General features: G+C 60.8%; 3 protein-coding genes across 4 annotated transcripts; 1 reads left to right on the top strand and 2 right to left on the bottom strand.

Annotated features, from left to right (window-relative positions):
• Nucleotides 1–436: 436 nt before the first annotated feature.
• On the bottom strand, nt 437–4,632 carry BEST2 (bestrophin 2). Its single transcript, XM_004616791.2, has 9 exons — nt 4,481–4,632; nt 4,271–4,365; nt 3,244–3,477; nt 2,986–3,140; nt 2,374–2,451; nt 2,062–2,214; nt 1,854–1,934; nt 1,619–1,773; nt 437–860 (listed from the first exon to the last, which is right to left on the bottom strand). Exons 1-9 carry the CDS (start codon nt 4,630–4,632, stop codon nt 437–439), a joined length of 1,527 nt encoding a protein of 508 aa, XP_004616848.1.
• Nucleotides 4,633–8,785: 4,153 nt separating this feature from the next.
• Nucleotides 8,786–15,052, bottom strand: GET3 (guided entry of tail-anchored proteins factor 3, ATPase). Its single transcript, XM_004616599.2, has 7 exons — nt 14,870–15,052; nt 13,960–14,107; nt 12,193–12,341; nt 11,951–12,101; nt 11,077–11,184; nt 10,783–10,980; nt 8,786–9,120 (listed from the first exon to the last, which is right to left on the bottom strand). Exons 1-7 carry the CDS (start codon nt 15,028–15,030, stop codon nt 8,989–8,991), a joined length of 1,047 nt encoding a protein of 348 aa, XP_004616656.1. The 5' UTR covers nt 15,031–15,052; the 3' UTR covers nt 8,786–8,988.
• Nucleotides 15,053–16,432: 1,380 nt separating this feature from the next.
• Nucleotides 16,433–19,212, top strand: TRIR (telomerase RNA component interacting RNase). 2 transcript variants are annotated; one of them, XM_004616598.3, is made up of 3 exons: nt 16,440–16,852; nt 18,562–18,639; nt 18,820–19,212. In XM_004616598.3, the coding sequence occupies exons 1-3, from the start codon at nt 16,517–16,519 to the stop codon at nt 18,925–18,927; spliced, it is 522 nt and encodes a 173-aa protein (XP_004616655.1). In that variant the 5' UTR covers nt 16,440–16,516; the 3' UTR covers nt 18,928–19,212. The 2 variants fall into 2 exon arrangements, with proteins under 2 accessions (XP_054983699.1, XP_004616655.1); XM_055127724.1 differs by lacking the exon at nt 18,820–19,212 and having other exon boundaries at nt 16,433–16,829; nt 18,562–18,638.
• Nucleotides 19,213–21,010: the final 1,798 nt, after the last annotated feature.

The following is a 21,010-nucleotide window of genomic DNA, read 5'->3' on the forward strand; positions in this document are numbered from 1 at the left end:
ACAGACTTACCAAGTAAACAGGAAGACTCTCCTTCCTTACCTCAGTGCCAGAGATGAGGCACTTGACATCAAAGTAAAAAAAAAAAAATCAAAAACTCATTTTATTGAGCACCTACTATGTACAAACACTCTGAGGTCCTCTCATCCCCCTCACTAGCCACTCACATTTTCATGTTTGGAGAAAAAGAAAGTCAGGAGACAGAGACCTTTCAGGCAGCACAGGTACAAAGGGGCTGGGCAAGGACTGGCTTCAGTTCAAAGAAGCTGGAAGCAACATGGGTCCAGGAATCTCTCCAATCCCCGGAAGCCGGCTGGAGATCTACAGGAATGGTTCACAGCGGGCAGGCCGAGTCTGCTCACGGTGTGTGCAGATCTCTGCCTGAGTGTTGGGGTCCGGGGCTTGGTTCCCCGTCCTTGGGGATCACTTCTTCGAGACTCAGGTCAGGCTCTCCTCCTCCTCGCCGATGGGGCTGGGCAGCCAGGGTGGAGCCGGGCCCCGGGGCGCGGGCACGTTGGTGGAGGGTTCCGGGGTGTGGGTGGCGGAGGGGAGCTCAGTGGCCCCGGAGCCCTCGGGCTCCGCCTCCCGTAGGCCAGGCTCGAGCAGCGCCTCTCCGCAGCTGCACTCGGGGCCCGCGCCGTCGTGGGCGCCCGCGCACGTGCAGCTGGGCGCCGTGGACGTCTCGGACACGCAGCTGTTCTTACGGCGCAGCACCGTGAGGCGCCGCCCCAGCAGGCCGCCCGCGCCCGCCGCGCTGCCCGGACCCACCGGCAGGAGGCGCTGCAGGAAGTCGCCTTGCGCGTCGCCCATCCTCACGTCCACGCCATCCAGCCTTTGGAACTGCATGTCCTCCTTGGCCAGCCTGTGCGAAGGACTGGATCAAGGGGGGACCTGGGGCGCAGGGGCACAGTCTCTCCATGACTGACAGGGCTCCTGGTTCTCCTAGGTTATTGTTCCCCTCATCTCCAAAAACCTTAGTGCCTCATCCCACAGTACCCCGCTTCATGGCTTCATGTCCAACTCTGCCCTCCAGGAATGACCCGGGGTCCCTGTTTTGGTCCTCTTCCCTAGTTCAAACTACACCTACCTCAGCGCCCCAGTCTCAGTCCGGAAGGGCCTGTAGAGCTAGGACAGGGGGTAGGACGAGCTCCACCCGAGTCCATCCCTGGCACCTCATTGGAGCCGGCCAGGAGTGATCCCTGAGCTCAGAGTCAGGAGTAAGCCCTGAACACTGCCGGACATAGGACCCCCACCCCGAAAAAAAAAAGTCTCAGTCCCAAAAATTTATGATCTGCCACCAACCCCAGTCCCTGAGCCTAATTAATCTGCCCTTTAATCCAAGCTCTAAACCCTCCCGGAGTCGCAATTCCTTCCCCAGTCTTTCTTTTTTGGTTTTTGTCTTTTGGGCCGCACCCGGCAATGCTCAGGGGTAACTCCTGGCTCTGCACTCACAAATTACGCCGTCCACCCGTGTCGCTTAAGCCACGTCCCAAGCTTTAAACCAGTCCCTGAACCCTAAAACGGCACCCCAAGATGTAAGCACGCCCACGTCCACAAACCACGCCCCAAGGTGTAGCCACGCCCACAGTCCCAAGTCCTCCCCCAGGCCCAGTGGCTCACGTTATGTCGAAGGTGGAACCCTGGAAGGAAGGCTGCTGCAGTAGGAACGCAGTGGCCGCCGTGTAGGGGGCACGAGCTTCGGTTGCGTCCCAGTACAAGTCCTTCTCCATTACGGCGAGGTCATCGTACATCTCGTCCACGGCCAGCATGGACACCTAGGCGTGGGCAGGGCTGGGTGAGGCGTGGTCAAGCTCCCATCTCCGACCACTGCGGGTGGGGTGGGGGCAGGACTCACCTGGAAGTTGCGGTCGATCAGTAAGTTGGTCTCAAAGTCATCATCATCCTCTCCAAAGGGATTGATGATCTGCTCGGCTACCTGAGTCGGGAGTGGGGAGGTAGGCGGAGACTTGAGCACCCTCTTGTGCACCCCACCTTCTGCTGTCCCATCCTGAGGGTCCCCCCCACCCCTCCACACACACACACACACACACACACACACGTGCCTTGAGCCAGCCGGCGTAGAAGAAGAACTGCAGTAGGGTAAAGATGGGCACGCACAGATCTAAGTTGTGGCCCGTGTAGCCCTGCGCGGGGTCCAGAAACTGACGGCCAATCAGGCAGGCCAGGAAGTAGCTGTACACCGCGATGGTCACCACCTGGGGTCAGAGAGGAGGACACCGGACCGCCAGGTCAGGATTCCCTTAGCTTCTGGAGGTCACGGTGAGACCAATGCAGGGATGAAGGATTTTGAGCTAGGCCCTTCCCCTGCGAGCCCCCTAGATCCCCTTGCAACCAGACTGCAATTGCGGGGTTACCTGAGTGTAGACAAGAGGTACACTGATCCAGTCATAGTGAAAGAGCATCCCGCATTTGGCGCGGAACGCTGTCAGCTCCTAGGAGTGGGGTGGGCAGAATACAAGTCATGGCGCCGCTGCGATAGCACATCAGGTCAGGCACTTGCTTTGCATGAGGCGGACCCGGCTTTGATCCCCACATCCCATATGGTCCCCGGAGCACTGCCAGGAGTGATTTTTGAACTCAGGCCACGAGTAAGCCCTGAGCATCACCGGATGTGGCCACCAAACGAGCAAAAAATACAAGTCATGGGATGGGGGCTGAAATCAGGCGGGTACCCCCGATGGATGGAGGTGAGTGGTTGCTTGCAATGCCAGAGGATAGGGGATGGAACTCAGGATCTCACACTTATGAGCCATGCACTCTACCACTCCACCACACACCTACCCTTCCCTGGATATATGTATGTTATTTTTTGGTGTAGTTTTGGGGGCTTCACACCTGGCAGGGTCCAGGGGACCATGCAGCCTGCAGCGCAGAATCCGAGCTGCTGCATGGGAAGCATGCACCTCAGCCAGCTGAGCCCTCTCTCTAGGCACCCCCTTCCTTGGCACTTTTTGGGCACCGCCAACCTCTAGCAGTAGCTTCAGAGCGCTGTTGTCACGGATGCGGCCCTCACGGCGGGCCTGCGCCGCCAAGTTGGAAAACCAGACGCAGGGCACCCAGTATTTGTTGTAGGAGGAATTCAAGTTCTCGAACTTCTTGCGCTCCTCGCGAGTCATAAACCCTGGGGGGCGAGGAGTTCGGGAGTTACTGGCCCCGCCTCACCACTAACCCCGCCCCTCGCCTCCCTGCCTGACCACGCCCCTCTCCTGCCTGGGGAAACTCACCCGCCTCCACAACGTGGTCGATGGTGGGGAAGCGCTTGAAGACCGCGGTGCTGACCGAGCGCAGGATGAGCACCGCCGACAGCCCCGCGTAGCGCATGAGCGTGCGGCGGTAAAGGCGGCCGCGCTCGTCGCGCCCGTGCACCGTGCCCGCCACCACGCACATGAGCGCATCGGGGAAGGGCATGCATAGGTACTGGTTCCACCAACGATTCACCACCAGGGTCACGTAGAAGCCTGCAGGCGAATGGGAACCCGGACACTTACGAGGTGTTTGGGACCCAGGTCGTGGGAAAAGGACTGCGACATCCGGTCCGGATGTCCGCCTTAGTTAGGGACACCAACACCGGGCATGATGGTGGCTTGGGACCACGCAGTTCCACTGGGCTGTCCCTGGGGGCACAGAGTCAGGTCTGTTACTCCAGCCTAGGGATCCTGAAAGGTGATGCTGGGGGATCCCGGCCGAGAAACGCCCCCAAACACACGCTGGCTTTTAGGGGGGTATTTAATAATCTATGCAGGTGGTGCTTGCCTTGCACATGGTGGATCTCCCCACCCCAGAGACCCTCCAGGAGTGATCTCTGAATACCTCTGCGTGTGACCTCCCTCCGCCAAAAAAAACCCCAAAAAACTAGGGGCCAGAGAGATTAGGGACCTGAAAGATAGTACAGAGGGGAGAATGCTTGCCTCCCAGGAGGCGGACCGCGTTTAGGCTCTGACATCCCAAATGACGCCCGGGCACCTCCAGGAGTCATTTCTGAGTTCAAAGTGGCTTTACCAGGTATGGTCGTAACCACATCCCCAGAAAAAGTATCTACGCAGCTGGGAGTCTCAAAGTGTCCAGAAACAAGCCTGGGGAGTGGACACAGGATCTTTATAACCATAACCGGGCGGCGTCCAGGGTCTCCGGAGGTCCCCCGCCTGGCCTGTAGGAAGGAGAGATGGGGGGCCGAGAGCACGGGGACGCTGGACTTGAGGAATCCGGGTCGCCTTGGGGAGGCAGCGGGGACACCCTACTTAGGGAACGCACCCAGGACGAAGGACACGGGGATGAGGCTGGCGTACTGGTCGCAGTAAATGACCACCTTCTCGAAGTAGCGCTTCTGGTCTTCGGTCAACACCAGCCTGCAAGCGAGGCGCGGGGGTGGGGGGCCTGGCGGTGAGGCGGGCGCGCGCCGCGCGGTCCCTTGCAGCCCGCCGCCCGGAGCGCAGCCCGCCGCCCGCCGCCGCCCGCGCTCACCGGTAGGCGGCGCTCAGCGCCATGTAGAGCCCGAGGAAGCAGAGCAGCTCCCGCCACAGCAGCTTGTAGATGCTCCCGCGCCACAGCAGCAGAAGCTGCGAGAAGCCGCCGAAGCGCGCATTGGCCACGCGCGCCGTGTAGGTGACGGTCATCGCGGCGGCCCGACGGGACGGGGTTCGGCTGCACCCGGGCCTGCGGGCGCAGGGACGCGGCGGGGCTGGGGATCGCGGGCGGGCCTCCCCTCGTGCCCCTGCCCGCGCCCCAGTCGCCTCCCTGCTCCGTCGCGGGCCGGTTCCGTGTCCTCCCAGCCTCACCCGACGCCGTCCCGGGCCCTGTTTCCCCAGCGGCCCGCTTGCAGGCCGCCCTTTCCCTGGGCTCCAGGTGCCAGCCCCCGGCGCCGCCTCCCCGCCCGGTCCCCTGGCACCTCCAGCTCTCTCTCGGGTGCTCGGAGCAGCCCCCCTCTGGCTCCCCTTACCGTGATGGCCGGCTCTCCTCCTCCCGGCGCCCGCAGCCTCTCGGCGTCCAAACCGGCCTGACCCCAACCCCGCGCTCGCAGTCCCACCTCTGCCCCCGCCCCGCCCCTCACTCCCAGTCTGTCCATTGTCCCTGCTCGTCCTTCGGAAGCCCTTGAATTCCTGTCCCCAACCCCCAGGCCCCCACATGCGGCAGCTGCCCAGCCTGTCCATGTAAGTTTAATGACCCCCCACCCCCGCCCTGTGTCTGCCCCTACCTTCACTCTGGCTGGGGCCAGTGTCTGCCCTGCAGCTTAATCCACTCCCCGCCCCGGGGCCCTGTCTGTCCCAAGTGCCTCTGTCCCCCTGGCGTCGGTCCTTCTCACCTGGTGGCTGGGTGCAGGGACACTCGGGGACAGGGACTGGATGGGCCGGTGGCTTCAGCACTGGGTGGGGCTGAAGACAGACCCTGGGTGTGAGGGCGCCAGAGGAATGGGCGGGCTGAGCCCAGCCGACCCGCCCCCAGGCCTCATCTGCAGCTGACAGATTTCCTTGGGAGAAGCCAGTTCGTCACCTGGGGCTGGGGGTAAATCCACCCTGTCCCTCCCTGCTCCTCTGGGTCCCTCTGACTGTCACTGGTCTGTCCAGGGATCCAAGGGAGGGGCAGGGCTCCTTCCCAGGTTCTCTCTCTCTCTCTCTCTCTCTCTCTCTCTCTCTCTCTCTCTCTCTCTCTCTCTCTCTCTCTCTCTCTCTCTCTCTCTCTCTCTCTCTCTCTCTCTCTCAGCTGACTACATTGTCACCTCTTATCAAACACAGTCCCAGTTACAAAGGAGAGCTGGGGAGACCTGTGAGGGCTGCGGCCCGGGCTGGTGTTCTCTCCCCAGAGCACTGCCAGGTATGTTCCCACCCACCCAAAACCACATATGAGGAGCCAGAGCGATAGGACAGCGGGGAATGCATTTACCTTGGTCAACCCAGGTCTGATCCCCAGCATCCCATAGAAACCCCCCGCCCCCCACGAATGATTCCTGAGTGCAGAGCCAGGAGTAACCCTTGATCACTGCTGTGTGTGGCACCCCCACAAAAAACAACAACAACAACAACAATAAAAACCAAAGGAACCAGAAACAAAAGACGAAGATGCACCAAGAAACACATTATCATGTCCTAGAGCCAGAGGCAGCTTCTTGCAAGCACGGTGACCCGGGACAAAGTCACAGGCACTTCCCAAAGTGACCAGAGACAGACACCTCCCAGTCTCCCACACTGCCCTCAGCGTTGACACCTTAGGGGCTTAAATTGGGGGGTTCTGCGGCTGGAGAGCTAGTACAGTGGCTAGGGTACTTGCCTGGCACATGACCGACCTGGGTTTTGTCCCTGGCACCCCATGGCATCCGCTGAGCCCTGCTAGGAGGGATCCCTAAGTGCAGAACAGGCTGTACCCCCCCACACACACATAAAGAAGGGGGAGGGGGAGCTTCTTTTGGACTCTGGAGGTTTCTTCTTTGGGGTCCTTCCTTTGAGAGCTTTTTTTTCCCCCATGGGGCGGGTCCACATGCAGTGGTGCTCAGGCTTGACCCCTGGCTCTGTGTTCAGGGGGGACCATAGGTGGTTCTGGGGATCGAGCCCAGATCACTGTGTGGGAGACCCATGCTCTAACCCGTATGCATCCTTTCTGGATTCGCGGGGCTTTTTCTTTTTCACCTTTTGGAATTTTCTTTGGGGAGGGGTTGGAGGGAAGACAAACTGCTGCGCAGGCGCACTGGGCAGAGGGGAAGGAGCTAAGGTCCCACATGCCCAGTGCCCAGACGCAGCCCCAGCCCAATGCAGATGGGGTGGGGGTCAGGCTCAGAGCGGGGTCAGCAGCTCCTGGGTTCACGTTTGTGGCGAGGACACAATCGTGTCGCAGCAATCCCCGGGCCGGGCACATGGGCAGCAGGGGAGGCGCTTGGCCAGCACATGGCTGACCTAGGTTCGATCCCAGACCCCACACAGCATCCCCTGGGAGTAGCCCCTCTGCCAAAAAAAAAAAAAAAGTCGTAAGAGCAACTTCTCCCCAGTTACCCCCAGACTCAGGTCTCACTGACACTTGGGCCACACCCCTGCCCTGTCACCTGCTTTAGCACAGTCCATACTCGCCCCTCTAAGTTGCTGTGAACGCACATTGGGGATTAAAGGCTGTTCCCTGTATGTGGCGTGTGTCTGAGTGTAGGGCCGGTGGCTTTTTTGCAGGCACTGACGGAGGACACACCCCAGGTGGCTCCCCCATCCCCAACCTTGAACACGAAATGTGCAGTGTGAGCTTCTGAGGGTGGGGGTTCAGCCTCAGGGGGTGCCCTGGGGGAGTCCCTAAGCTGGAGACCACCTTGAATCTGTGTCTGCGATGACCTAGAGGGTTCCCTGCAGCCCAGCCCGCCCGGAAGCCCTGCGCTCGGGACTCGGTGTTCCAGCCCGGCAGATGTCTGCCCCACCCGGGGTAATTAGGAGCCAGCCTGGGCTGCCACCCTCGGACCTGGGCCTCCGCTGTCCAGCTGCCCAGTGGCCTATAAAAAGGGGGCGAGGGGCTAACTGTAGGACGTGGGGAGGGCACGGGCTCCAGGACACCAGCACTGTCCACCACCAGTCCCCACTCCCCTCATTCTCCAGCTCCCTTATTCTCTGTGCTCCCATCCTGTCCCCACGCATAGCACATGCCAGGACCCCACTGGGCTGGGCTGGGTCACCCGAGAGTAACCAACACATGACCCCAGGTGCCGCCATGTCTCGATTTCATCTCTCAGGGGCCTCTGAGCCCGAGGGTGTATGAGGCTGATTTGTGATCCCGGCTTCCCAGCAAGGGAAACTGAGGCTTAGAAGACACTCGGCCTGTCCTGTCGTGGGGGCTGGGTGTCTGAGGTTCCCCGCCCCACCCCACCCCGTGTCTGTTTACCTGGGCTGCCCCGCCTGCCCACACCTAAGAGTGGGGGACACGTCTAGGCTCGTGGCTGGGTTCCCCTTTCACATACACCCCGGCACACCCAGAGGCGTGCATGGCCTGAGCCTTTCCTGACTCATGCTTGCTCTGGGGGGGCGGGAGGGGGCCCCCCTTCCTAGGCAGCTGCAGCTGGGCTTTACTAACAGCCAAGGTCATGGCCCATCCTGGGAGACTCGGCAGCACTGGAAGGGGACATGGGGGCTGCCAGGTGCTTTCCAGACAGCCGTGGGCCTGTGACTGTGTCACCGCCAGGGCCTCCCTGTGCTTCCTCTTGGGGAAGGAGTGCTTGGCCCAGGGACCTTCTTGCAGCCACTTGGGGAGACAGCCTTGGGGATGCAGCAGTGGGGTAAACTGAGGCATCTCTGCTTTGAGTCTTAGCTCTCCTGGCCCCTAATGAGAACCCCTTGTGTCGTCTCCTGCTGGGGGGGGCTGTTTGTGGAGATCTTTAATCCCCAGCTTGGCAAAAGGGGCTCTGCCCAGGGTGCCCACTAATTCAGCCCAACAGCAGGAGGGCTGGGCTGGCCTCCGCCTAATCCGCTCCCCACCGGCCTCCCGCTGGCCCTGAGCCTCCCGGTTCGGTTCCCACACTCTGAGCCTGGGAGCAAATGGACAGTGGTAGCTTTCTTGTCCCACTGTCCCCTTCTGGCATTACAGCCTCAAGAGAGACCCACCCCACACTTTACCCCGAGCTCTCCCGAGCCAGAACCGGGCACTCCCTTCCTAAACCACGAGATGGCAGTGCTGACTCAGCAGCCATGCTGAGTCGCAGTGAGCTGCCAGCTGTGGGTGGCGGCTTTGCGCAGTGCACAACTTGAACAACTGCAAGGGAGGCACTGGCCCCAGCCCCCTACCCCCCACCCCGACCAAGGCAAAACACACTGTGGTTCAATGTCATTTTATTGAGGAACAAGAGGCGGGGAGAGGTGGGGGGCAGCTCCAGTCCCTACCCCCACCGGGGGGGGGGGGAATGGAACCCCCTCCCCGCCCCCCCCAAGTGACTCCCCCTTCTCCTCTGGAGGAAGGGGGGACTTTGTGCAAACTCGGCCCTGGGACGGGGGGGGGGGGGGGTGGTGGTGGCGGTGCTACTGGGCACTGGGGGGCTTGTAGGGCTCCAGGAGGAGGGCGGAGAAGGTGTTGACCTTGTCGGCCCCCCGCACCTCGTGGGGGAGCAGCGGCAGCTTCACGATGTGGAAATCCTCGTAAAGATCTTCCATCTGCGGGCGTGGCCGGGGAGACAGGGATGGAGCAATGGTGAGGCCAGAAGTCCCTGCCAGGCCCAGCCTCATCCCCAAAGGCTAGAATTTGCAGGGGTGGAGTGGGGTGGGGAATCAGGGATATGATACAGCTGGCCCTTGACCACAGATCTGGACTGGACAGGCTGTAGGCCAGGCAAATAAGGCTTTTTTTTTTTTTCTTTTTGGGTCACTCCTGGCTCTGCATTCAGGAATTACCCCTGGAGGTGCTCAGGGGATCATATGGGATGCTGGGAATCGAACCCGGGTCAGCCGCGTGCAAGGCAAATGCCCTACCCGCTGTGCTATCGCTCCAGCCCCAGGCTTTTCTTTTCCCCCAAAAAAGTTTGGAGGTGTTGAAGTCAGAGCTATAGAACAGTGGGGAGGGCATTTGCCTTGCACAAGGCTGAACCTGGGTTTGATCCCCGGCATTCCACAGGGTTCCCCAGCTCGCAAGAATTCATGAGCACAGAGCCAGGAATAAGCCCTGAGTACTGCTGGGTCTGACCCTCCCCCAACCAAAAAAAGAATTTTTTTTTTTTTGGTGGGGGGGGGGTTGCTCAGGAATCACTGATGGCAGGCTGTGTGGTGCCAGGGATCGAACTCAAAAAATAGTAAATTTTGGGGTGTTGTTCAGAGATCACTTGTGGCCTGGGCCCGAGCTCCTCGTGTGCACTGCAAGTCCCTCATTGGTGCTACTGTTCGGCCTTGGTGCCCCCTGCCCCATGCTCAGGGCTGATGCCTGCTTTAGTGCTGTGACTGCTCCAGGTGGGGCTCGGGGGGCCCTACTCAGTGCTTCAGTGCTTTGACTAAACCGGAACTGGTGGCATGCAAGCAGGCACCCACCTACCCCTCGGGTTTCTCTCCCTACAGTGCGGGTTGTGGGGGGCTGTCTTTCTGGGACCACATCTCTGGGGTCTCTTGATTCCCACTGTGGAGGCAAACCCCATGGGCAAAGAGACCTGAGCACCCTCCAGTCTCAGCACCCGGGAGGCTGCCGAGATTTCCTGGATTTGGGGCGAGGGTCTAAGGGTCTGGGTTCAGGCCCTGCCATGAACACCACATAGTTAGTTCCCCAAGGACCACAGAGAGTTGCTCCCAAAGCCAGCCTGTGCACACGTGTGCTTGTATGTGTGTGTGTGTGTGTGTGTGTGTGTGTGTGTGTGTGTGTGTGTGTGTGTATCTGTGACCCAAGTAATTTACACTCAAGATTTCCAACCTTGGGGCTGGAGCAATAGCACAGCGGGTAGGGCGTTTGCCTTGCACGCGGCCGATCCAGGTTCGATTCCCAGCATCCCATATGGTCCCCTGAGCACTGCCAGGGGGGGTGCAGAGCCCCTGTGCATCGCCGGGTGTGACCCAAAAAGCAAAAAAAAAAAAAAAAAAAAAGGGGGCCGGAGCGATAGCACAGCGGGTAGGGCGTTTGCCTTGCACGCGGCCGACCCAGGTTCGATCCCCGGCATCCCATATGGTCCCCCAAGCACCGCCAGGAGTAATTCGGGAGTGCAAAGCCAGGAGTAACCCCTGAGCATCGCTGGGTGTGACCCAAAAAGCAAAAAAAAAAAAAAAAAAAAAAAAAAAAGAATTTCCAACCGCATGTGGGCCAGTGGCCCCGCCTTTTCGGGCACAGGACCCCAGACATACCTGGTCCAGGTACTTGGCCTGGATTTTGTGGCGGGCCTCGCACATCTTGCAGGGCTTATCGGGGTCAGGGAAGACGAGCTGGTTGACAATGATGTTGTGCGTGTCGATCCTACACTTGGCCAGCTCCTGGATCAGCCGCTCCGTCTCGTACAGTGAGAGGAACTCGGCGATGCAGACGCAGATGAACGTGGTCTGCTCCTGCAGGTGCAGGGAGCGGGGAGGCCCCCAGGGTGCTGAGGGCGGGTCCTGACCTGGGGGGGGCCCATGCTCTCCCCCATGGCCCCCGGGACTCACAGGGTCCTTGAACTGCTCGCTGACAGAGCGGATCACGGGCAGCGTCTCCTCCAGCTTGGAGGCAAGTTGATCGGCATTCATGTCCCCGAGGCCCAGCATGTTACACATCTGGGGGGAATGTGGGAGGTTCGTGGTGGCCTGGGAGCCCCTGGAGGGGGTCTGCCGAGCCCCCAACACGGCAGGGTGGTGGCCGACTAGCTGAGCTGAGGCTGGCACCCGGCAGTGCTGGGGCTGACTCCTGGCTCTGCACTCAGGAATCCTCCTGGCAGAGCTTAGAAGGTCTTATGGGGTGCCGGGGATCAAACCCGGGTTGTCCATGTGCAAGGCCAGCGCCCTCCCCCTGCCCTCTCGCTCCGCCCTGACATCTCCGCTCTCTGCCTTGTGAAGCGAAGGGTGCCCTGGGGGCGATGACCTGATCCAAGGGCCACATGTGGTCACCTACATCTGGCGGAGGCCAAACCTCTGAGTGGCTCTGTGCCAAGAGCAGGGACATGCTGGGGCAGTGTCTGGAGGAAAGAAGGTGTTCCAGACCCAGGGTCCCTGGGGGTCCCCATAAGCGAAGAAGGGGGTGCCTACAGAAATGGAGAGTGCGGGGATGGCCCGCTATTCACTGGCCACGGAGCACCTCACGAGCTCCGTTTAACGATGAAGGGGAGGCCCGGGGAAGCCCAGAGGGTGGCTGGGGGTCCTGGAGCTGGCACTCCCAAACCAGGCTGGGGGGCCTAGCTCCAGAACACACTTTCCACTCCCAACCCCCTTAGGGGACACAGTGGGGCTAGTTCTCAGGGGGACCCTGCGAGCCCCCCCCACACTGGGGAGTGGGGGCACAGGCTGCAGTGGGTCCAGGGGTGCCCCTCTCCCCCCCAGTGCCTGCCTGTGAGATGAAGGGGCTGATCTGGTTCTTGATCTGCATGAGGCGCCCCAGGCCCCGCTCCACAATGGTGGGGAAGTTGAGCAGCCGCAGGGTGTGGCCTGTGGGCGCCGTGTCAAACACCACCACGGAGAAGTTCATACCCTTCACCAGCCTGCAGGGAGGAGGTGGGCGTCAGGGCAGTGGGGGTGCCCGCCCAGCCCCGCCCCACCCCTTTGCCCACCCCACCCGGCCCAGGGCCAGACCTCATGACCTCGGCGTAGCTCATGGCCTCGTCAATGCCGGGGAAGGCGCTCATGGCCTCCTGCATCATCTTCTTGCCCATGCTCAGCATGCTGTCCTCCTCGAAGAACTCATCGGGCAGCTCGGCCACGCCCAGGCTAGGGTCTATCTCCTGAGGGTGGGAGAGCAGCGCTGGGTGCCCCGTGGAGTGGGGAGGGGTTGCTCCCGCTGGCCCGAGGAGTTGGCCTGAGCCCCAGCGTGGTCACGGAGGGTCAGACTGTACACGAGAGGAGGGGAAACGAGCACAGGAGCTGCCAGGGATGCGACACAAAAGCGCTGGGTTCCAGCCAACCCCCCTGCCGAAGTGATCGGACCTAGTGGGGCCAGGAGGGGCCCCCGCAACAATCTGCACCCACCCCAGTTTCGTCCGCCTATCTCTTCGCACCACTTCTGACTTAACAACCTAGTCTTGGCCTGGCAGCCAGAGGGAACTCGCAAAAAGTTAATTTGCGGGCCTGGAGTGATAGCACAGCGGGTAGGGTGTTTGCCTTGCATGCGGCCGACCCGGGTTCGATTCCCAGCATCCCATATGGTTTCCCAAGTACTACCAGGAGTAATTCCTGAGTGCAAAGCCAGGAGCAACCCCTAAGCATCGCTGGGTGTGACTCAAAAAGAAAAAAGTGAATTTGCGGACCTGGAGGAACTCAAGCCTTGTAAGTGTGAGGCCGTGGATTCAATTTCTGGTGCTGCCCTATGCTCTGAGCAGGACCCTGGGAAGCTCTGTTATGGGTGATCCTCAGTATCACAAGTAATTCCTGACCAAAGCCAGGTGTGTGTGAGCACTGTGAGGAAAGTGTCTGACCCCCATCCCCGGTGAGCATCGTAACTGGTGAAGGACTGTAAAGCAGCCAATCGGCGGTGAGCACCACAATTAAAGCAATTAAAAAAAAATTAAAGCGTCCAATTACCAGTGAACACCGGAACTAAAGTAGCCAATCGCCAGTGAGCACCACAGTTACAGCGTCCAATCACCCGTGGGCACCGTGACTAACACATCCTCTGACCAGTGAGCACCTCGACCAAAGCATTCCAATCCCCATGATCACCGCGATTACAGTGTCCAATCCTGGTGAGCACCACAACACAGAGGGGTGAGCAGCCACCGAAAGCTCGATGCCCTCCGTGCCTGTGTGCAAGTACACATGGGAGCAACGCAGCCAGGCGGGGGTCTGCGACCTCTGACAACACGGATTGCAGGGGAGGGGAGTTAAAGAAATAGGAAACTTGATGTTGCCTTGCTAAACCTGGATCATTTCTCACTAAACTAGCAATTAAAAGCAAACTGAGGGGGCTGGAGCGATAGCTCAGCAGGGAGGGTGTTTGCCTTGCATGCAGCCAACCCGGGTTCGATTCCCAGCATCCCATATGGTCCCCTGAACACCACCAGGAGTAATTGCTGAGTGCAGAGCCAGGAGTAACCCCTGTGCATCGCTGGGTGTGACCCAAAAGGAAAAAAAAAAAAGCGAACTGGGCTAACAGTCGGTTGGCAGCAGGCTCCCACTGACCACCATGATGTCGCCCTTTCACTCACTCAGTCCGGGTCTCTCGGCCCGCTTCCTGCTCCGCCAACATTCCTTCTCATTCCTACCCCCTCAGGCAGTTCGGGTAGGAGACACTGCCGGAGGGTGGCAGTGCTGCAGGGTGCCTGCGCGGGGATGGGGTGGGGGTGTTCACAGGAAGGGGAAGACGCAGCTATTGTGAGAACGTGGAGCCCGCCACGTGCCACTCACCATGGCGAAGAGGTTGTCATAGCCTTTGACCTTGGTGGGCACCTTGGAGAACTTCTGGTCAAAGGCATCGGAGATGTTGTGGGCGGGGTCCGTGGAGATGATGAGCACGCTCTCCCGCCCCTTGGACAGCTGGACGGCCAGGCTGCAGCTGGGGAGGGAGGGGTCAGGTTTTGCTCTCTGGGGTCAGGCTAGGGGGACACCAAGTCTTACACCAGGATGGGCGGAGGGAAGTGGATAAGGGGGAGGGCAAAGCCTCAATCCTGCAGAGGCAGCTGGGTCCCTCTAGCTGGCCGGCTTGACAGTTAATGCGGCCACACGCTTCCTCCTTCTATGGGCACGGAGGGGCACAGGCCAGCTGTGCAGCCCACTGAGCTTTCATGCTGGGCTCTCTCTCCACGCTAAGCTAAGAGATCTCCCGGCTAAACTCAGGGTGGTTCAGTCCAACTGGGCAGGAGAGTCTCTCCCTTTCTCCAGCTCCCTGGCACAGGCGGATACAAGCATTCTTCTCGGCTTTCCAACCCCAACCCCACGTGGGGCATAAAATAGCAGGGTTCATCCGGGACTAGACCAGACCTCGGTGCTCCTAACCCTGTCCTCAGCCCCGTCCGGTCCAGCTGCTCAGGTCATCTCCCTGATCTCCCATCCCCGTCTCCGCATTCCCTCAAGCGCTGGGTTCACTGTGTGGTTCGTCCCTGGAATCCCCCAGCATGGTCTAACTTAGAAGGCGCCGGACCGGCTTGAAGGAGGGACCGTCCATCTGTCCCGGGTAACCTCCGGAGAGGTCACCCTTTGAAGACCCCTGCCCAGATCCCAGACCCGCCAAGGAGTCGGAAACGCCGGTCCCTGGCTTCCCCCTCATCAAGTGGTACATCCCACCCGCCCATCCGGGCTCCCACCGCAGCCTCCTCACCTGCAGGTGGTCTTGCCAACGCCACCCTTGCCCCCGACGAAGATCCACTTGAGGCTGCGCTGCTCGATGATGTTGCTGAGCGTGGGCTCCAGTGGCTCCACATCAGGCGCATCCTCGAACTCCTCCGCCTCAACCCCCCACCCGGCCACCCCCGCCGCCATCTTGGAACCGGCTCACGTGACCCGGCGGAGCGCACCATGCAGCGCCCCTGCAGGGGAGCGCTCCCTCCCGTATCCCCATCCAGGCCAGAAGCCGGCATTCACGTCCTTTTTAGCCTGGATTCTGAATGCTAATAGAAGTCACAGTTCCCATGTTCTCCACTTTCAAGGGCCACACTTTCGGCCTCTTGCCGGTGGTTCTTCATGGACTCCCCCTGCTAGATCAATACATTGGTATGGCCCAAGATACTCCCCTTCACTGATTGGACCCTGAATCCAGTAGCTCTCCTCTTATTGGCTACAGCTTTTCTGACTTTAACCAATCAAGCTCACGCTCCGTAGCCGCGGACCTTTCCTTAGCAACCAGACAAACGGTGGAGTTACGCGCGAGGTTCTTGCAGCCCTGATTCCATAGGCTCAACATTTGTGGTCATTTCTTTCCTATTCTCCAGACTGGGTTCCAGCATCGCCCCATGTCGGTCTCTATTATTTATATGTTTTGAGCCATCGACGTCTCGAAGCGAACCGGTGATCAACCAGTTGATGAGTTCACTGGATATAGGTCCCCAGGGCTGCGATTGGGTGGGAAAACGATTCCGGCTGTGGATAAGATCCGCAGATAGTCGGCCAGCGTATAGCCTGAGCCCCTGTGCAGAGATCACCCCTCCAAGTGTACTCTTGACGATAGAAGCAGGAACTCTTCCCTACCACCTTCTTGCATATTGTTCGCTGCTGAAGGGAAGACTCCAGTTCAACCAATTTCTTGTTTGAATTTCTCCCCGGTGCAAAAACACAACCCGGGTCCTATACCGCTAGCGGATACTTTCTCTTACCTTTAGATGCAGGCTCCAGCCTAGAAATGCCCCTCAGCTTTATCAGACCACTCCAGGCCATCATCTTTAGAGTGTTCCTATTAAGATAGGAGCCCTAGCTCCGGGGAGCTGGGACGGTGGAGCCAGTTGTGTTCCAAAGCCCATCACAGAGACAGATACCCAAACCCAAAAATACCTCCCTTTCCAGTCGGGGAAAAGGGGTGGTGTCCAAACGTAGATACACCCTCTAGATCTAGTTGGGGACCTAGTTCCGCGGTATCAAAGCTAAAAACACAGCCTCAGAAGAAAATGATCCCTCGCGACAGAAGACAATTGGAGCCCTGGAAATCTAATATTCCTCCCGTCCCAAGCGTGATCCTCCCTCCTTCTGGGGCGTCAGCTCCTGCTTCGGATCCAGAAGGCGGCCTCATTCTCAGGGAGACCTGGTCGGCGCAGCGCCAGCCCAAAGCTAGCAGTTTCGGAAAAACTCCGCGGGAGGCGGGACATCGGCGCCGACTCCGCCTTGGCCCCGCCCATTTGTTCCCGCCCCACCGCGCGGCGGAGGGGGTGGCCAGCGCGCTTCCCAGCATGCATTGCCCGGGACCCGGCGAGTCAGGCGCGGAGCGCGGGGCCGGAGCGGCCTTCCCGGAGTCCTTTGCGCGGCACCTGGCGACAAAATGGCTGCCCGAGGGAGACGGGCGGAGCCTCCGGGCCGGGAGGCGCCGGGCCCCGCGGGCGGCGGCGGCGGGGGCCGGTGGGCCGAGTCGGGGCCGGGGACGTCTCCTGAAAGCGGGGACGACGAAGCGGGTTCGAGCCCGGTGTCGGGCGGCGTGAACTTGTTCGCCAACGATGGCAGCTTCCTGGAGCTGTTCAAGCGGAAGATGGAGGAGGAGCAGCGGCAGCGGCAGGAGGAGCCGCCCCCGGGCCCGCCGCGACCCGACCAACCGGCCAGCGGCGCCGCGGGCCCCGGGGATCCGAAGAGGAAGGGCGGCCCGGGTCCGACGCTCAGCTTCGTAAGGAGCCGCGGGGGTGGGGGCGGGCGCCAGGACCGGCCTGGACGAGGGGAACGAGGGCCCGAGAGCGGGGAGCCGGGGGCCAGGGCCCCTCGGAGCTGGACGAGCGGGGGCCGGCCGGGTTTCCCGCGGAGGAGGCGGACTTCCTACCCGCGACTGGAGAGCGATCCGGGGGCGGAGACGGGAGAGAGTCCCCCCCGCACATACACAGCCTGTTCTCGGGGACCGGGAAATTATCTCGGCGCCAGCGCTCTGGGGCTGGAGCCCAGAATTGCCGGGGTTCCGCTTTGGGTTGTGCCTGAACTTTCTACCCTTTCCCCGAGCAGAAGCGGGGCAGAGTTTCAAGCCAGGGGTCGCGTGGTGTGGCTCCAGAGACCCAGACTGCCGGCTGAGTGAACCCAGCAAAAGCACTGGATCTCTCGGTGCCTCCTTCGGCCATGTGTCCCCTCGTGCTGGGAATTGCCCTGGGTATTGGGGCTGCCAAGGGGGAACGTGCCAGAAAAACCCGCGGCTTGCCCGGACGCCCAGGGCTTGACTTTGTCCTGAGTTGCATCCTGGCCCTCCCCGGGGACGCGGGCTCGGCGACGGCCGTTCAAAAGTTGGGAAGGGCTGCATTCTCTTGGGCATTTGGGAACGATTCTCCCTCCACAGCCTCCCGCCACTTTGGCCAAGTCTGGAGACATCTTCGGTTGTCAGAACTGGGGGAGGAGCAGCAGGGACTCTGGTTAGGTGCATTCCGCGTCCTCCCCGCCCGGAAAGGACAAGTTTTGTTTTTGTTTTGGCTTTTGGGGTCTAAAGCCAGCAATGCCCGGGGGTTACTCCTGGCGCTGCACTCAGGAATTACCCCAGCAGTGCTAGGGGGACCATATGAAATGTCCCATATGGAACCTGGGTGGGCAGCATGCAAGGCAAACGCCGTCCCCGCTGTACTGGTCCCCAGAAACAGCCCAATTTGAAACGTTGTTGGCCTTAGTTTGAAGGGTTCCATGCTAACCCAGCAGAAGCTCCGAGCAGCGGGTTCCTGAGGGGGTGTGGGGTGGCCGAGATCCCAGCCCCATGCATGCGCATGCGGAGAAGAAACCGACTGGAGTAACACGCAGGTTTCTGCAGGTTATGAATGGGGGGAGGTTGGCCTCACTGTCTTGGGTACCTGAAGGCCTCGTGGGAGGGGTGGACACCAGGCTGAGTGGGACTGCTGCGTGTGCCACACCTTTGGGGCCCAGGAGCTCCTCCTGCAGTGGACGTCAGGGAGGAAGCCCCAGAGAGGCGGGTGAGGCACTCGGGCGCTTGTCCGTTTGTGGCCAGAGGGACTGGCTTGCCCGCACCGGCATCTGTCCCCACTGTGACCCAGCAAGGACGAGGGGCTTGGGCCTGTCTGGCTTACCTGCTCTTCTTGGAAAGGGGGTGTCTTTACGCTTCACCTTGGGCGCCGGGCCCACACAGGGAAGGAGCCGCGGGCTGGTAAAGAGCCTTGACGGGGTGTGCTGCGGGCACCGGAGCGGGTGTCCAGGACAGAGCCGGCACCCTCCCCGCTGGGTGCGGGCGCTGAGTCCTGTGCTCCTCTCTGATTGCTGCGCAGGTCGGCCGGCCGGCGGAGCTGGGCGCCGCGTCGGGACGGGCCACCGGGCCGGTCTAGGAAGGTCTAGCGGGCCTCTGCCGCCTGCGGGCCGGCGCCGGTAACCCTTGCAGTCTTCTGTCCCTTCACCCAGGTGGGCAGGCGCAGAGGCGGGAACAAACTAGCCCTCAAGACGGGAATAGTAGCCAAGAAGCAGAAGACGGAGGATGAGGTGAGCAAGCTGGGCACGCCCGTGGCCTCCCCTCCCCACCCCCAGCCCTATGCCCACCACCTGGGCCTGCGCCGGGGGGCGTCGGCACATCCCTGACCCGGGCTTCTGGCCTCTTCGCCACCTTCTTTCTCTCTGTGTCTTCCTGCCCCCTCCCCGCCCCTCCTGTGTGCTCCTCCCCAGGTATTAACAAGTAAAGGTGACGCCTGGGCCAAGTACATGGCGGAGGTGAAAAAGTACAAAGCCCACCAGTGCGGCGACGATGATAAGACGCGGCCCCTGGTGAAATGAGCCCCCGCTGCCCGTGGCCGGACTCTGCGCTGTACATAAGTATTGACCGCGGCGGCGCTGGCCTTCCCCGAGGACTGTTCACGCAGCAGCCCGGTGGCGCCCGCGGCCGCGGCCCACTCTACGGGACTCTTTTGTACCTGAGCACTTGCCTCCTGAGACTCAGAGCAGTGGTTCACTGCCCCCTGCCTCCCCGCCCCCCCCCACCCCCCGCTCTCGCCTCTGTCCTCCTCTTGCCCGCCCCCGGCCATCACTTCTGGGAAGTAAAGACCTGACTTAGTGCTGGCACGGAGCGCGTGTCTGGTGTGCTTCTTAGCGCCCCGCGGCCGCACCTGCCTGGCCATCAGTCACCTCCCCCCCTTGGAGCTGGAGGGGCCCAGGAAGGATAGGCTGGTGGTAAGAGACAGCCAAGGGGAAGCCCTCCTGGGTGGGTGAGATGCAGGACAGGAGGGGGTGTGGGGAGCAGGCAGACACCTGTTACAGGCAAAGTTAAGGTGTGGCAAGAGTGCCTGCCTCAGGGCACTGAGGATGCCTGTTTGGGGGCGGTGAGTGGAGTGCTGTAGCGAGGATCTGGAATGTCATTCTGGGGGTAGGGCACGGGCTGCTGGAATTGTACTCAGGGTCTTACACAAGCAAGGGACGCAGCCTCCAACCCTAAATTACCTCCCCATCTCAGAGCTTCCTTTATTATGTTGTGTTTGGGCCACACCCAGGGTGCACCTGGCCTTCCTCTCGGCTCCTGGAACCTTCTCTTAAGCAAGAAGCAGCATTTCAAGGGGATTTGAACTGGGAAGAAACGGCATGCATTCTGTGGGGTGGGGTGGGCCTGGGAACCACAGTGAGCTGTGCTCAGGGGGATGTGTGGGGTGCCCAGCATGGAACTGCATGCAGTTCGCAGGGTGCAGAGTGACAACCGTACTGGGCCCCTGTGTCTGGGCCCACTCGTATCTTTGTGGTGGGTGTGAAATAAGGGGGACAGGGGTTCTGAGCTCCATGAGGGGCACCCGGGAGAGGCTGGGCTGTGGGGATTATTTGTCTGGGGCTGGGCCTGCAGGGGTCCAGCACCATGGTGTCCTGGCCTCACTGCTCATCCTGGCGAGGCCCCCAGCCCTCTGGCCCACCTCAGGGCCTCCTCACCCAGGAATGCGGAGAACCCACCCACAGGCGCCTGGAGACCTAGGTGGGACCAGCCTGGCCCAGTCTGGGCCAGATCACGCCTTCCAGGGTTAGGGGTGGGATGTCTGTGCTGCCAGCTAACAGTTGAGAGAGAACACAGCCTACCGTGATGATCCACATTCTAGGGGAAACACCTGAGGGGGGAATGGGGCGAGCCAGACCCAGGAGGTGAGTAGATTTAAATCCTCTGAGGAGAGAGGGGCCCTGGGGGGGAAGGGCAGGTCCTGCCCAGGGACCAGGGTGAGACCCTAAGCCCAGGAGGGTTTTAGGAGAAATCTTGCCTCTAGAGGGTTGGCTGAATGGGGGAGCATACAGGTGTCCCTTCAGCCTTGGGGTCCGAGGAGCAGGAGGGGACATGGGGAGCCAGTGCTGCACAGCTGCCCAGCAGCAGGCCACCAGGGCTCCACTGGATTTTTCCAAAAGCAACCAAGGTGGGAGAAGTGAGTCGCTCCACCCTGCTCAGCCTGTGCTCTGGAGTGGCAGGAGGCAGAGGGGCTGAGCCCAGAGCCCTCCCCTCACACCTGGGTAAAGTCTGAAGGGGGTGGGTACTCCAGTGCAGTTTGGCCTGCCAACGACCTCGGTGTGCATTGGCTGGGTAAGTCGCCCAGCCTTGCTGGATGTTCTACACTGTCAGACGGGCGAGAACCCAAGCTGGAAATAGAGCAATGCTCAAGTCCCCGCTCCCCCCCTTACACCGCTAATGTGGGGCCCTCTGAGGCTGACTGAAAAGCGCTTCTCATCTCCCACTGAGGCTTGTGCATCAGCTCCCTGGGCTTTCGTGCGCGTGGGACATAGAAGGCAGTTGGCCAGCCACGCACAGGGCTGTCAGAATGACAGCTGGAAACGCCGTGACGGTAGTAGGTGTTCCACGAACGAGGGAGAGCCTTGCAGGACCCATCACTCAAATTCA

This window comes from Sorex araneus, chromosome 2 (genome assembly GCF_027595985.1).
Source record: "Sorex araneus isolate mSorAra2 chromosome 2, mSorAra2.pri, whole genome shotgun sequence".
Lineage (NCBI taxonomy): Eukaryota > Metazoa > Chordata > Mammalia > Eulipotyphla > Soricidae > Sorex > Sorex araneus.

Bases quoted from the DNA above. Each gene is read 5' to 3' on its own strand.
- BEST2 (XM_004616791.2), bottom strand. From the start codon at position 4,632: ATGACCGTCACCTACACGGCGCGCGTGGCCAATGCGCGCTTCGGCGGC. The intron at 2,452-2,985 runs GTTGGCGGTGCC...CCCCACTCCTAG, and splicing joins CTCTGAAGCTACTGCTAGAG to GAGCTGACAGCGTTCCGCGC. The intron at 2,215-2,373 runs GTAACCCCGCAA...CTCTGACCCCAG, and splicing joins TACCTCTTGTCTACACTCAG to GTGGTGACCATCGCGGTGTA.
- GET3 (XM_004616599.2), bottom strand. From the start codon at position 15,030: ATGGCGGCGGGGGTGGCCGGGTGGGGGGTTGAGGCGGAGGAGTTCGAG. The intron at 12,342-13,959 runs GTGAGTGGCACG...TCCCACCCTCAG, and splicing joins ATGACAACCTCTTCGCCATG to GAGATAGACCCTAGCCTGGG. The intron at 11,185-11,950 runs GCAGGCACTGGG...CATTCCCCCCAG, and splicing joins TCAGCCCCTTCATCTCACAG to ATGTGTAACATGCTGGGCCT.
- TRIR (XM_004616598.3), top strand. From the start codon at position 16,517: ATGGCTGCCCGAGGGAGACGGGCGGAGCCTCCGGGCCGGGAGGCGCCG. The intron at 16,853-18,561 runs GTAAGGAGCCGC...CCCTTCACCCAG, and splicing joins CGGGTCCGACGCTCAGCTTC to GTGGGCAGGCGCAGAGGCGG. The intron at 18,640-18,819 runs GTGAGCAAGCTG...GCTCCTCCCCAG, and splicing joins AGCAGAAGACGGAGGATGAG to GTATTAACAAGTAAAGGTGA.